General features: G+C 41.4%; 1 protein-coding gene across 7 annotated transcripts in view; it reads left to right on the top strand.

Annotated features, from left to right (window-relative positions):
* The window catches only part of PHKB (phosphorylase kinase regulatory subunit beta), a 209,935-nt gene that overhangs the window by 94,710 nt on the left and 99,743 nt on the right, over positions 1–15,482 (top strand). For all 7 annotated transcript variants that reach the window (XM_006034336.3, XM_006034337.3, XM_025216320.1 and 4 more), the window contains one exon: positions 11,600–11,695. In XM_006034336.3, coding sequence (XP_006034398.1) covers positions 11,600–11,695 — 96 coding nt within the window. The remainder of the gene's footprint in view (positions 1–11,599; positions 11,696–15,482) is intronic.

Here is a 15,482-nt window from a genome sequence, read left to right as displayed (position 1 = left end):
GCATCTTGTGATGTTGAATAGTTTGGCTTCAGCTTCTGTAATTTCTGTAGATTCTGGCTGGCTTTGGGTATGTATTCCAAAGTGCACAGTGTTTAGCAGTAAGGCCCCCAACACACATTCAATCTAAGACATGATTAACAAGTTGATCATGCCTTAAATAGTAACTGGCCACAAATGCAACTCAATTTAAGGCATGATAATGTAGTAAACAAGCTAAAAAGTTATCCCATATATCCCATATGGTGTGGAATAACTTTGTGACTAATTTGTATCATGCTTTTGAATGTGTGGTGGGGACCTGTCAAAAACCCCCATGTTCCACCCAGCTGGGCAGTGTACAGAGGTTTTGATGGTCCTGGTGTACAGGGAGCCTGTCATCCAACTTTGGCATCCCAATGCTGCACTCCCAAACCACAGGAAGTTGTATAAGCCTCATGTAGGGGGTGGCACATGTTGTTTTATAGCTCCAGGAGCACAGGAAGTCTGACATCAGGTTGGTGCAGCCCAGTGCTAGACTCACTGTGCACTGAGCTGTTTATTAGCTGGAACTGGGGACTGGTTTGGTTCCTGGCCCCAATTGATAATCAGCTGATTGTTCTTCTTCCCCATATATGGAGCCCCAGCTTCCCCTGCACCAGCAAGTAAGGTACAGTTGGAATCTAGACCTCAGTCCCAAAATTGCATGTCCTGTCATGCTTGTGGCATGGCAGGACTTGCAATTGTTGGAATTGACAATTAGATTCCATTGCATCTTAAACTGAATGTCTGGCAGGGGCCTAAGACAAAGGACCAGGGAATACCTGCCCAGAATTAGGATAACTTTAAATGAAGAATTCCACACTGTGAGGAAAAATAATTCAGAGCACAGTACAAAGCAGCCACCCCCGTGGTTATCACAGACCATGGTAAGTTTGTATACTGCAGCTTAGTGAAAGCTGACTTTGGACATGTGCACACACATACATGCATGTTCATGCACACCCATACATCTTCCTTTTTGCAGATAAATCCTATCAATGGTGTACTTTACGCCTATCAGATGCATAGCAAAAAGTTCACTGTAGATTAGGGTAGTCTAACTAGTGACCTGTTAGCATTACATGACTTGCAAGGAGTTAATCTGTGGCTCCCAGGCTGTACTGGCTACCTGTACTGGCTACCGCTCCCCTCATCACTCCAGCTGCTGCTGTAACTGGATTCTCCAGGCTCCCCCTCCTTTTTCTTTCCAGGGAGTGTGATAAGACAGGATGATGAGGTACAGCAAAGCTTGCAGTACCGAAGGAGTTCTGAGCCAAAGAGATGGGGGGGCAGTTCTTGCCCACGTGTGTGCACAGTGCAGCATGTGGCAAGATTTGGCCCTCTGACTGCTTGTCAAAAAAAATGAGGTAAACATAGTTCTGGCATGTCTACAACAAAGACATGATACCAACTAAAATTTGTAAACGTCCCCCAAATACTGACTGTATTCCATTAAGCTTTGTGCACCGTCCATAGTTTTAGTGGAAAGTGTGTCTGGAAGGTCTGGGTGTTTTCTTGTTTCCACATGCTGTTCAGTCTGGTAGTAATATGTAGTTGCAGGTGCAGGCATGTTCCTCTTGAGATACTCAGCAGGATTTCTCAAAGCAATTGAAACACAGCTGGAGATGGCTCTTCTGCTGCTTGATTGAAGGTCAAAACAGTTTGTTTATGCAAAATCTCTTAGAAATAAAATCTCAAAGCATTTAAACTGGTTTTGCTTCAGCAATTTATTCAGTCATTTCAGAGCTTTGTAAAATACCATTGGAAGTGAAGAAGCTGCCAAGGCCAATAGTGCTTTAACTTGTGAGGACAACAAAGATGCACATTCTCTTAATAAAGCCTTGCCAGTATGTGTATCATTTGCGATCATTATTTGAGATACTTGACTTGCTCAGAGACCAGGTATACAAATACATATACATGCATGTTAAAAAAAAATCCATTATATATTTACCTACTGATTATTAGAGTTTTGTTCCCCACATAGGGACCTACAGACCACAATCAAGTTGCCCCAAAAAGCTTTTAATTATAAGCTAGATCTTCCAATCCTGTTGTTATTCTCATGGATCTGATCTGAATCCTTCTCAATTTATCACCCTCCTTCATAAATTGTGGACACTAGAAGTAGAGCACATTATTCCCATGCTGGTTGTCATAGTGCCAAATAAATTAATGTAACTTCTTTGCCTCAAGATTCCCTTGCTTATCGGTGCAAGAACCCTGTTAGCACTTATGGCTGCTGTGTCATTCTGTGAGCTTGTAGTCAGGAGACTAGTCATTGTGATTCCCCAAGTACTTTTCCGAACTGTAAATTGGCCTGTGTTTTGTTCTGAGAACCAAACTTTTATACTGGGCCATGTTAAAATGTTTATTGTACCCAGTTTACAAACCAGTGTAGATTTGTTCTGTATTCATTTGTTCTGACCCATGTTTGGGTCAGAAATGACCTCAGGAGATCATCAAATCTGCCCCTCCCCCCCCATGGGCAGGAAAGAGCACTGGGGTCAGATGACCCCAGCAAAGTGCCCCAAGGTAGGGGAGAGCACCACCTCCCTTGGAAGCCCATTCCAGGTTCTGGTAACCCTTACGGTAGATAAGTTCTTCCTGATGTTTAACCTAAATCTGCTCTCTGTCAGTTTGTGATTGTTGTTCCTAGTCACTTTAAGAGGTGCCCTGGTAAACAGAGCATCTCCTATTCCTTGCTGCTGCCCCCCAGCCCCCAGCCAAAGAATGTGTAGGCGGTACAAGATCACCTCTCAGCCTTCTCTTGCGGAGACTGAAGAAATCCAGGGCCCTCAATCTCTTCTCATAGGGCTTTGCCTGCAAGTCCGTAAACATGAGTGGCCCTCCTCTGAACCCTCTTGAGGTTGTACACATCCCTCTTGAAGTGTGGCACCCAAAACTGGACACAGTACTCTAAATGCAGCCTGACCAATGCTGCGTAGAGGTGAAGTATCACCTCCCTGGACCTGTTTGTAATGCACCTGCTAATGGATAATGGAGTGCGGTTAGCTTTACTGATCATTTCATCACATTGACGACTATTAGTGAGCTTTCCTCTGTATTACCACTCTTCCAATCTTTGTTCAGTATTATCTCAAACTTTATTAGTAAAGAATTGGTTTTTTCCAGGTCATTCATTTAAAAATGTTGAATAGTGTAGGTCCAAGAACTTAGCACTGTGGAGCCCTGCACTCTCAGTGGTGATTGTATGTTTGCAGTTAGGTTTTGAGACTTGTCCGTATACCAGCTTTTAATTTGTTTTACAAGTCATTTTAGTTTCTTTATTCCACTATTGTTTGGTGTACCAAATCATCTTACAAAAGGCTGGTATATTAACACTATTACTTTTACCAACCAAACTTTAAATTGATTTGTATTGTCCTTCAGTTATTTGTTAATCAAATCCTTTATCAGCCTTTCCATTATTTTCCCCAGGACCAATACTAGGTTAATGGGTCTGTATGATCCTAATTGTCCCATTATAATTTATAAATATGATCCCAAGAGTAGTATTCTTTCTTTTTGCGAAAACATTCCAGTGTTTCAAAAGTTATTACAAATATATGGCTAAGAAATCTCTTTGACAAACTTATCTAAAATTTTAGGTGCAAATTATCTGGAACTACTGATTTTTAAAAAAAGAGTTTTTAGTAGTTGCTGTTTTCGTTCCCTGAGAACTCAGGAGAAAGTCAGTATACAATTATCATCCAAAGTATAAGTAGTATTTGAAAACATCTGCCTTCTTGTATTATTATTGACAATTCTACTATTTCAGTTTTATAATTGACCAATATAATTCTTAATATGCTTTACACATACATTTAAAACGAAAAGAAAACCCTCTTCCATATTATCCTCAACTCTTCAGGCATTGCGTTCTTTTGGCACATGTGTGCACGTGCATATATATTTAATGTTAATGTAGTAGTGGTAGTATAGAATGTGTGTGTGTGTGTGTGTGTATAATACAGAAAAATACAAAGCTGTTTTGATTAATACTCATTATGACAATCTTCCTCTTTCATTTGTGTGGATATTTGGGTTTGTTTTTTTTTACCAGTACAGTGTTACTTCTCAGGCCATGAGCAGATGATATATTTCTGCTGGGATAACAGCCTTTCTCCTGACACACAACAAAAAAGAGCGATCAGATATTTCTGGCTGAAGAGACCTGGCTCTTCTGAAAAAATTTGGATCGAATACTACTGAGGATGATCTCCCTCCTCCCAAACCAGGTTGAATGTTGTATGCTTTTCCCAGGTGTGGAGGACACCCAATATCCCACAGTTCTCTTCTCTCCCTCCTTCCAAGGGAGAGGAAGAGAGGGTGAGCATTGGCTCCTATGTAGCTCTCCCAGGGTCAAGCTGTCAAGGAACCCTGTGGTGGGATTGGGGGGTAGGGATACATTCTCCTGAAGTAGGAACACACTAGGAGAGTTTCCACTATGGAAAAAGAGCCCCTGCCCTGTGCACTCCTTCAGTTTAATCCAGGGGAGTGCAGCAGTGGTTGGAGTTGTAGGAGTGCTGATTGGCAGGACTGCTGCCCAGATGAGTTGCATGGGTAGTGATTTTTCAAAGCTGTGGGATGGGGAACCAGGACTGGGGACATCCTGATTCCCGCCCCCAGTTTTAATGCTACCCCTGTTGCCCGGCTGAGCAGTGTGAGTACCATTTCAAAGCCCAAGGTTGAGTAACGGGCTGGGGAAGCTATCCCTGCCTGTTCCTGACTTTGCAGGCTTTAAATGCTGTATCTACCACTACTGGGTGGCACAGATATTTAAAAGCCAGGGAGTTGGGACCTGCATTGGGGAGGTTGTCTGGCTTACCTCAGTGTCCATCTTTATATTGCCCCATGTCCAGCCCAGCAGAGAAATTCTTACTGGTAGAAATGAACACTTGTCCATGGCCTCAGTTGTGGGGATTTGATACCTGTTTATGCTGTAATGTTCTTCTGTGCTACTAGGCAATTTATGTATGTTCCTCCTGTTCTAGGTATCCAGGCCAAGGCCCCCATGTCTTCTTGGTAGAAGTGCTTAGAACCACTTCACTGCAGTCACTGAACTTTGAGCATCTAAAGAATTAAATGGTGCTGACTTATATAATTCAGCACCCAAAAGTAGTGACTACATATGATCTTAAATTCTGTTTCTCATTTGTAAAATAGATTTAATATCACCCTCTCATCTCTGTGGTCTTAAATACTCAAAGGTTAGCAGGGATGAGCATTGTAGCAAAGTCCAGAAGGAAGTGAATAGTTCTGTTTTCAGAGTAGGGTTTGAATAATATGCAGTAAACTTGGCATGGGGCCATATAAACAGTAAACATAAGAACAAACTTTAAGTAGTTGCTCCTTAAGTTAGCTCCCATCTGGTACAGGTTCTTTTGAGGTGCAGTCATGTGATTATGTAATTCCCTTTTCATAAAACATGTACGTGCAGTAGCTGAATTAAGGTAACACAGACAGTCTCTGTTTCTTAACTTTTGACCACAAAACTGCAATTTTAATGTACTTTACCATTTTTATATGTAATAAGGCATGTCATTAATTATTCCTAATTGTTTTATTTTTTTATTTTACATTGTCCTATGCTGTTTTGTATGACCCTGATATGATGAAGTGTGTGCTGTAACCATTTTATCAATTATGCTGCTTTTAAATGTTCCAAAGGAAAAATTATTCCACTAAGGATGATTATATCTTGGTGAAAGTTGACAGGGAAAATCCGGTAATTGGCAACTTCATTAACTCAAGTGGAAAGTCCGTCATGCAATAGAATTAATATCCTTTGTCCTTTTGATTTATAGCCTTCCACAATAATTTTTAGATAAACATTTATTTTCGATGTACTATGGATATTGAGAATTTTCATCAAGATTTTCAGTAAACATAGTTATGCACATAACCTTTCAGAAGTTTTAATATTTCTAATTCTTTACTAGTGCATGGTTTCAGTTGAAATTTGTAGGAGTACCATTTATTGAAGGACTGCAAAAGGTGAGCATGATCTAGCATTTAAACTGCAGTCTGGACTAGCCACCTGTCAATTTCTGGTTTTAATTTCATTTTTACGGTTGATACTGCCGAAAATATTTTAATATATATTTATTTTGCATTTTTATGAGCTTAAAATGCCTAAACCAAACTTTGGACTAATAAATCGGTCCTTCAGTAAGGCACTGTATGTCAAACTATAGCCTAAAGTGAATTTTAAAGGCAGTTACAAACTGCTGAGAACCCATAATCGGAAAGAGAAAAAATATTTTATCTGCAAAGTTCAAGAAAATATATTACTTTAAAAAATGTGCAGTAAAACTTTACTCATTTTCCGTGCTATTGCAAATTAATTCAATTGAGGAGAAAGTGCTGGGAGGGATGTGCATGTGTAAATTTGGATTGTTCATGTAATGAACACAATTTGAAAAAAAAAAAGTAACATAAGTCTAATTGTTTTGATTATTTATAGAACACGTAATAAATTATCTGAATTAGAGTTTATAAAGTAATTAAGTGGTAATGATAAGCTTTATTATTAAAAAAATGTCTTCATTTCTCAGATTTAGTTGCAGACTGCTGTGTTTTGTATATAAATTATGGTGTATATAAAAATGTAAATGCCCAAATTAATGATTCCTCTGTATTTAAAACCGGTCCAGAAATACTAACATTGTGTTTTAGAAACTGCAGGTTTAGCTTTTGTTATATTGTTTTAACTTTTTAAAATTGATTGTTCTTCTGATTTTTGAACAATTTTGACCTGGGTTATGTGGCATATTAAAAAAAATAGGAACAAATAAGGTGATTTATACGTTCTTACATTTGCAGGATTCATTGCCTCATTTTAAAAAGACTTTTTAAAAGGAAAATGAATTGGGTGTCATTGGATTGTATAGTTGACAACCAGGATTTCTACAAAAGTCTTCTGCTGATAAAGACTCTAACTACTATTGATTGTTAAATAATAAACAGCTTTTCATCTATGAGAGTTGACTTGTCACAAAGTGTTCTAAAGCTTGGGAATCAAAGAACTGATGCGCACAATAAATTTCTAGTGCATTATTAGAAAATAATAGAAGTTAAATGGGACACTGAAAAATACTGCTGACTGAGACAAGTAAATGACACTGAGAAAAGTAATGCAGCTTTTAGAAAGGCTTTGATGCATGGTTTATGTCTTTAAATTAAAATAGAGATGTTTTCAATCTGTGAGAATGGTAAATAGTGACTTTTTTCATGTGCTTCCTTCCAGATAGAGTGGCTGAAGTATCATACAGAATGCTGGATTTTATAGTTCAGAAACCACATAACAAAGGCCAAAAAGCACTCTTCTGTTTTTTAAGTGATTAGAATGGCTTCTTAAATGCACACATTCAGTCACTGTACCAAACACAAAATCTATAAATCCTACCGTAAAAATAATTTCAATGGGATATTTAGGGCTTATTCATTAGTAAGTGTGTTTAATCTTATTATCCTTGCCCTCATTTAAGGAAAACCTGAAAAGAGATGCAGAGTATTTCCCAAATGAAAAACAAATATGTAAAGCCACAACACTGATGCTCTAAAGGACTATTATCCTGTCTGCTATCAAAGTGCATGTAAAATGGTTTCACCCTTTTAAAGAATTACTGTATCAGAGCTGCTTCTTCCTAAAGACAGAATTGATGCTTGAGACTGTGATTTCCCCATGAGCTAAATCACTAGCTTTACTGGTTCAGAGTTCTATTCATTTTTGTTCAGCTTTGCCTATGTGGAATTATTAAAGGGACAGGCAAGTTGAAAAGGCTCACATTTGTATTTTGCAGCTTGATTTGTTGACAATTCATTGCTCCTTTTTTGCAACTTGTGGCTTTGCTCAATTTTATAGTAATAGAACAGTTTGGATAGATAGCCTAGTACTTGTTGGCATCATGTTAGAATCCTGCTCACGAGCTGTAATATAAAATGCCACAAAAAAAACACTATGGCTTTTGATATAAGAGGCCAGGTCATCAACTTCATCAAATCAGTGGAACTACAGTGATGTATGCTAGTAAAGGGTTCTGAATCATGAAGCCAATATGTTCTGAATTATACCAGTGTTTATTAAATCATAAAAAGACAGCCTTATTTTTTACAATGTTTAATAACTGCCCCAATTCTGTAATTAAATGTCTTGTCCTAGGTATTTGTTTCTTCCCCCTGAACACATACCCTAGTTTGGACTAATCTTCCAAATCTGTCTGCCCTCAGCAGCTACCTCTCAATTTGCTCCTGGCTCCCCACACCTGGGCCAGGCCAGACTGTTGAGGAGCTGCTGAGACAGTGCCGTGCAGAGTCTCCCCCTCCTGCCCCGCAGAGGGGGAGAAAAAGGAGGAGAGCTCTGCCTGTTGCAGTGACTCCCTGATAGTCCAGACCAGCCTGGGCACAAGGAGCTGGGAGCAAACTGTGCAGGGCCAAGGGGGCAGAGCCCTTCCCAACCAGAGGTGGGGCTTGGGTCTGAGCCCTGGGATTGCTTGGGCCTGGGCCCAGATTGCTTCTGGCTCCCCATGCCCACACCAGGCTGAGCTGTCCAGGAGCTACTGCAATGGGCAAGGTTGCCCCACTCCTCCTCCTTCCCTGCCGGGGACTGCCTCAGCAGCTGAGCTGTCACAGACGACTTTCCCCCTCGCCGCAGGGGAGCTCTGTTCAGCACTGCCTTGGGGCTTAGGGCTGGAGGGACACAGGGCTGGGCCCCACTGTGGGGCAGGGGAGGGAAAACTGCTCCTAGCTCCCCATCCCCAGGCCAGGCTGGACTGTCAGGGAGCCGCTGCAGTGTGCAGGGTTTGCCCCCTCCTCCTCCTCCTCCTCCTCCATGGGGTGGGGGGAAGGTTGGCATCTGGCCATGACCCTGCTCTCGCTGCTTAGTGCCAGCCAGGGGCCAGGGTCTGGCCAAAGTCCTTCCCTGGCAGGAGCTACTTCCCCCCTCCCACTCTAGGCACACAGGGGCTGGGGTCCCTGCAGGCCAGGGTGGGGGTTTAAACCCCTCCTCAATTGCACTCAGGCCTCCCGGGGCCTGGCCACACCCCCCGGCCTCAGCTCAGCTCCCCTTGGCCAGTGCCAAAGGGAAGCAAGGGCTCACTTTAGCACCCCCTGGATTCTGGCCTGAGCCACTGCAGGAATGTGCCTGCATTTCCAGAATCAAAAGTGAATGTTTATTCACTTACAAATTGGTTCAATCTGCGCAGGTTACAGTAACTTGCAAAAATTTTAATAATTTTAGACTCAGACTTTTTGAATGTCTGTACTTAGCCTAATAGGGGTTGTATAGACCTGATTATCTGTGTAGATGAGCTATTCTTTTTATGGTGGGCTGAAGCAGAATGATAAAATTGAGTCTTTATATATCTTCAAAATCTTTTTCTCAAACAGCTCTTTCATTTTGTTCATGGAAATACTGGTAGCCATACTCTCTCTAGTATCCACATAAAACTTATGACTTTTGTCACTTTATGATCAAATAGAGGTAGTTAGCTATGTTAGTTTGAAGTCAGGCAGAAGGCAGGGTAGAGATGGGCCTTTTAGACTAAATATATCATCTGATGAAATGAACTCCAACTTACAAAGCTTAGGCATCTCATATTTAGTCTGCAAGTGTATCTCTATCCTGTCTTTTGTCCCTTTATTCAAAGTGGAGAGCACCAGTATACTACTGAGTGCTGTTCTATGTAATAAGTCATGTTAAAGTTGTTCATTTGTATCACTGTACTAAACTGTCACCATAGTAAATTGATATAGCTGGTTTTAAATATATTTTCAGATAGCATGATAATAAAATTACAACAGCTAATCACTTTAAATCAATGTTTCCCAAACCATAGAGCTTTTCCTCTGGAGGGTTTAGGGAAGGCAAAAAAGATTCCTAGAAGGATGTAGCTAAGAGCTAAAATAAATGCAAAAGCTAAAAGCACGAAAACATTGAATGACATGGGGTGTAAGGCCAAAAGGTTTGGGAAATGCTGCTTTAAATAATGACATATAAAAATTGATTTGCAATTACTTTCAAAAGGAATTTTCTAAATTTTTAGGGGCCCCGTGGGCCGGATAGAATGGCCTTGTGGGCCAGATGTGGCCTGCAGGCCTTATTTTGCCCACCCCTGCCCTACAGCTTATCTCCTACTCCGTGAGCAGACTTTCACTAGCATTAAAGGAAACTACTGACAGGAGTTTTAGTTTACATAATTCAGTCTTACTGATATACTGTAACCTTATGGTTTAGAAATAGTTATATTTTTAACTGTATACTTATCCTAAAACCTTAAATAATCTTCTCAGAGGCGTCTGATGCAGCCACAAAGAGCTAAAGTGTTTTTGGTTCAGAATGTTTTTGGTGCTGGGTGTGCTGAAACCCAGGAAGAACTTTTTACTGGTTCTAAAGGACCCTGGGAACAAAGAAATGTTCTGAAATTTTTAGTCCTTTGCAAATAACTTTTCTCCCAGGTAAGCTAGTTCCTTGACACTATGTTGGAGCAAATTTTGGCAAGAAGACTTTATACCCAACACAGTTGTGACAAGTACTTATAGAAGTAGAAAATTTGGTAGGAACTTGTTCTTTTGTCCACTCCTTTTCACTTGTTAAAGTGCTGAATTACCACAATGCAAATAAAGCCTATATGGGTTGTCTCATAGTCATTTAGTCAAATGAATTGACAAAGGACTGAATTTGGCAGGTTGTCAATGGATTAGCTTGTCAGTATTCAAACTAACATCCTCCTGTAGGTAACCCTGGTGGATCTTGTAACCAAGCCTGGCCCTAAATGGCTTACATTGTTTAGCAGTAAACCAATTTCAGATATTTATATTGAATTGTTTTCTAAAAACTGAAATGTGTTCAAGCTGTATTCTTAACATAAACGTTGTAATTTATAATCTAAAATTTAGCAGATGGAATGTATTTAATGATCACTTGTTCTGGAACATACAGTTTTAAAATATGGAATTTCTTAAAGGATTTTGTTTCAAGTAAAACTCCTTGTTATTGCAGAATATTAAGATTTTCTGCAAAGTAAAAGACTGAATAACAATATATGCGGTGTTGACTGGAAGTCAAGGAAACAATGTTTTTTTTTAATTCTTTTCTAACATGGGAAAAGGGCATTTTGTTTTGTCTGGCTTTTGGTAGACCTGCATGGAATATTTAACACCACGCTTCAAACTGATGCTGTCATGAATATTCTTCTGGGGTTTTTTTTAAGACACTTTAGAACATATAATTTAAGCTTGCATCTCATTTATTTAATTAATATGAACAATCACCACTAGTAGGCATGGAAACCTCAAGGTTTTGTTATTTCAAATTTTATTCTTACCATTACACTTCTCAGTTGCTTTTAGTTCTTTTATTACTGTTTACTGCATGTAAAATGCTTCTCATTTTTCATTTGATGAAAATTACTGGATTATGATTATCTTATCATAGCCTAGATTTCATAGGTTTCATAGACATTAGGGCTGGAAGGTAAAACAAAGAACCTGATAGCTTTGTCAGTTTGTGCTGCTCCAGAAATTATGGTATATTATCTTTCCTCTCCCTTATATTAATTTCATGTTCTATTTTCAGGGTTGTTCTTGGTCGGTCATATTTGTGGATCTTGATGCCCATAACAGAAACAGACAAACTCTGTGCTCATTGCTGCCCCGAGAATCGAGGTCTCATGTAAGTAATTTAATGAAATTCAGCTCCCCAGAACATGGAGAAAATAAATTGCTGTGAACATAGTTATTGGCTTTGATGACCATTGTTGTATTCTGTTCAATAAAGGTATGAATTTGTTGCTTGGTAAGAAATTAGATTTTCCTGTTTAAAATTTTTCCTCAAAATCATGGAGCAGATCCTCAAGAAATCCATTTCTAAGCACTTGGAGAAGAAAGATCAGGAACAATCAGCATGGATTCACCAAGGACAAGTCATACCTGACCAACCCGATTGCCATCTATGATGAGATGACTCACTCTGTGGATGTGGGGGAGAGCAGTGAACATGATATACCTTTACTTTAGCAAGGCTTTTGATATGGTCTGCCACATCATTCTTACAAGTCAGCTAAGGACTGTAAGGTGGATAGAAAACAAGCTGGACTATTGGGCTCAAAGGACAGTAATCAATGACTAGATGTGTAGTGGGCAGTTGGTCTCAAGTGGAATGCCCCAGGCATTGGTGATGCATAGGGGGTGCATGTGGGTGCATGTGCACCCCCTGCAAAAAGGCACCACCCACACTGCCAGCGGCGCCTGCGGGCAGTTGCCACTCACTCCCACCCCACCGCCAACACCACTGACGGCGTCTGTGGGCAGTCTGCGATTGCTGCAAGCCATTGCCACCACTGCCGGCAGCGTCTGCGGCTGGGCGCCCCCTGCCAGTTGGCACTTGCCACCCCCACCCTTCACCACCACCGACAGTGCTGTGGCCGCCTGCAGGAGCTCCCCACTTGCTGCCACCATGCTCCTGTCACCAACAGTGCCACCACCGCCTGCATGAGCTCACTGTGCACCCCGCCCCCAGCCTCCAGGGACATGAGGCGTTCATGGCCCCAGGCGTCATCTTGGGGCTGGTTTTGTCCAATATCTTGATCAACAGCCTGGAAGAAGGCGTGGAGTTACACCCTCAGTAAGTTTGGGGATGACACCAGGCTGGGGGGAGTAGATACACTGGAGGGTAGAGCTAAGATTCAGAGAGACCTCGATAAATTGGAAGATTGGACCAAAAGAAATCTCATGAGGTTCATCAAGGACAAGTGCAAAGCCCTGCACTTAGGATGGAACATTCCCATATATCGATACAGGCTGGGGACTGATGAACTGAGCAGCAGCTCTTAAGAAAAGCACCTCGGAGTTGCATTGGACAATAAGTTGAATTTGAGCCAACAGTGTGCCCTTGTGAAAAAGGCTAATGGCATCCTGGGCTGCATTAGTAGGAGCATTGCCAGCAGGTCTAGGGAAGTGATTAATTCCCTCTATTTGCCACTGGTGAGGCCACATCTGGAGTAATGTGTCCAGTTTGTGGTCTCCCACTACAGAAAGGACATGGACAAATTGGACAGAGTCCAACAGAGGGCATCGAAAATGGTTAGGAGGCTGGGACACATGTCTTTGGAAGAGAGGCTGAGGGATATAGGCTTTTTTAATCTGGAGAAGACAAGACTGAAGGGGGATTTAATGACAGCCTTCAAGCAACTGAATGGTGGTTCCGAAGAGGATGGAGCTAGGCTATTCTCAGTGGTAGATGACAGAGCAAAGAGCAATGCTCTCAAGTTCCGGTAAGGGAAGTTTAGGTTAGACATTAGGAAAAACTTTATCACCAGGAGGGTGGTAAAGCACTGGAATAGGTTACACAGGTTGTGGAATCTCCATCCTTGGAGCTGTTTAGAACTGGCTAGACAAAACTTGGTTGGGATGGTAATAGTTGGGGGTGGTTCTGCTTTGAGCAGGGGGTTGGACTAGATCAGTGTTTTGCAACCCGTGGATCACAACCCAAAAGTAGGTCAGAAGAATATTTTAAAGGGTTGCAAGCAAGTCCCAGAAAAACATGGGGAAGTATGGGTTTGTCTTTTGCGGGTGCACATGTGTCTGCTTGGGCATGCGCATGGCCAGCATGCATCCAGGTAGGGTTGTGGGAGCAGTCCCAGCAGCTGGATGCAGGTAAGTGTATGGGGAGTGGGGGTTGGAGGTCCAGGGCTTGGGGACTGTCCAGGTATGTGTATGCATGCAGAGGGGATGAATGGGGGAGGGGAGGTGCCTGCCTGCCAGCACTGGGGGAATGTGTCTGGGTACCGAGGGTGAGTCAGGGCAGGGGGGAAGGTGCCTGCCCCTCCAGTGGGGAATGGGGGCAATGGATGGTCCTTCAGGGGTGGCAGCACCAGGGGTCAGTGCCTGTACTCACAGAGGTGGGGCGCCCAGGAGACACTGCTCAAGGGATGGGTGGGTCCTTGACCAGACTGCCTGGTGCTGCACGGGAGCCCCAACCCAGGGCATGGGGGTGCCAAAGACCCCCTCCAACAGAGATGTGGGGGGCAGAAAGCTGAGAATTGAGAGTGAGGGGGTCAGGGGACTATGGGTCGGGAGTGAGGACACTGGCAGGGCCAGGGAGTTGTGGCTTGGAGGTGAGGGGCACCAGGAAGACCAAGGGGCTGTGGGTGGTCAGTGAGGCATTGGTAGAGCCAGGGTTCTGTGGCTTGGGAGTGAGGAGCGTTATCACGGCCGGGGAGCTGTGGGTCAGGAGTGAGGGGCTGTGGGTTGGGACTGGCCATTAATGTTTACAAATGGGTCCCTGTACAAAAAAGATTGAGAATTACTGAAGTAGATGACCTCCTGAGGTTCCTTCAAACCCTAACTTTCTATGATTCTGTGAAAATCTTACTGTGGAATAAATATTTTGTCTGCAAGATATTTAACATAGCAGACCATCCTGCCTTCTAAAAATGAATACGGCATGGTAGAAACCCACTGGTAATATTTAATTTAAATAAATAAATAAATAAAACAGACTGGTCTACAAATAAGTTGGATGGAAATGCATGTTTTAAAGTAGCATGCAATCTCATTAACAGTGTTTTTGTTTTCGTCTACCTTTTTCTGATAAATTGGCTGTAATGGCTGCATTTCTAGAAGGTGTGTTCTTTTTACAATAACGCCACTGCTCATGTACATTTCCCAGATGCTTTTCACTGCTTGAAGTTGGTGTTTTATCTACAACAGAAAGTATATTAGGCTTGCCTTGGAATCTGGCAACTCACACAGAGGATTCCTTATTATACAATGATGCAGAGAAGGATTTAATTAGTCAACAAACTAATAGTGACATCAGTGTGAATTAATCAAGGAGAATTTCCCTTTTAGCATTTGTAAATTTGTTAGTTTTAAGTGTCATATATTATATTTATTTGTCTCAAGGCAATAACTTTAAAATGACTGACAGGACGTACCTCTTTTTTGCTCTGGAAGTCTAGTTACATTTCTATATGTCAGGTGTTCTATTAATCTTCAGGGTAAATATTATATTTTTTTCATGGAAGAAATAGCTATGTTGTTATCTTAGCTAGTTAAAGTACCGTCAGCAGCTTTTTTATTATTATTCAACAGTTTAATGTCTATTTTCATCTGTCTTATTTGTTAGAAAAACTTGAATGTGAAATGTCTTTCCATATTAAAGTTGGCTTTCTAAATAAATTTAGTTTGCTCGGCTTCTAATAGAGTAGAAGCCAACTTTTGTGGTTATTTTCACTTTATTTCTATTTTATTGATTGGTATCTGTGACTTCAGCAGAAACATGGAATGAGAATAGGTTTGTTGCTTAATTACAGCAACAGAAGAAGTAAGAAGAGCAAGCCTGTAGCGATTGCTTAGAACTGGAGGCCATATTTGTGATTTTCTTTAAGCAACTTGTATATAATGGCAGATTGCTTAGCCGCATGCAGGTGTATTAAATTTATGGAAGTAGCAGACTG

Source organism: Alligator sinensis, unplaced genomic scaffold (assembly GCF_000455745.1).
Source record: "Alligator sinensis unplaced genomic scaffold, ASM45574v1 scaffold827_1, whole genome shotgun sequence".
Classification (NCBI taxonomy): Eukaryota; Metazoa; Chordata; order Crocodylia; family Alligatoridae; genus Alligator; species Alligator sinensis.
The sequence above is the reverse complement of the archived record's forward strand: the minus strand, read 5'-3'. Positions and strand labels throughout refer to the sequence as shown.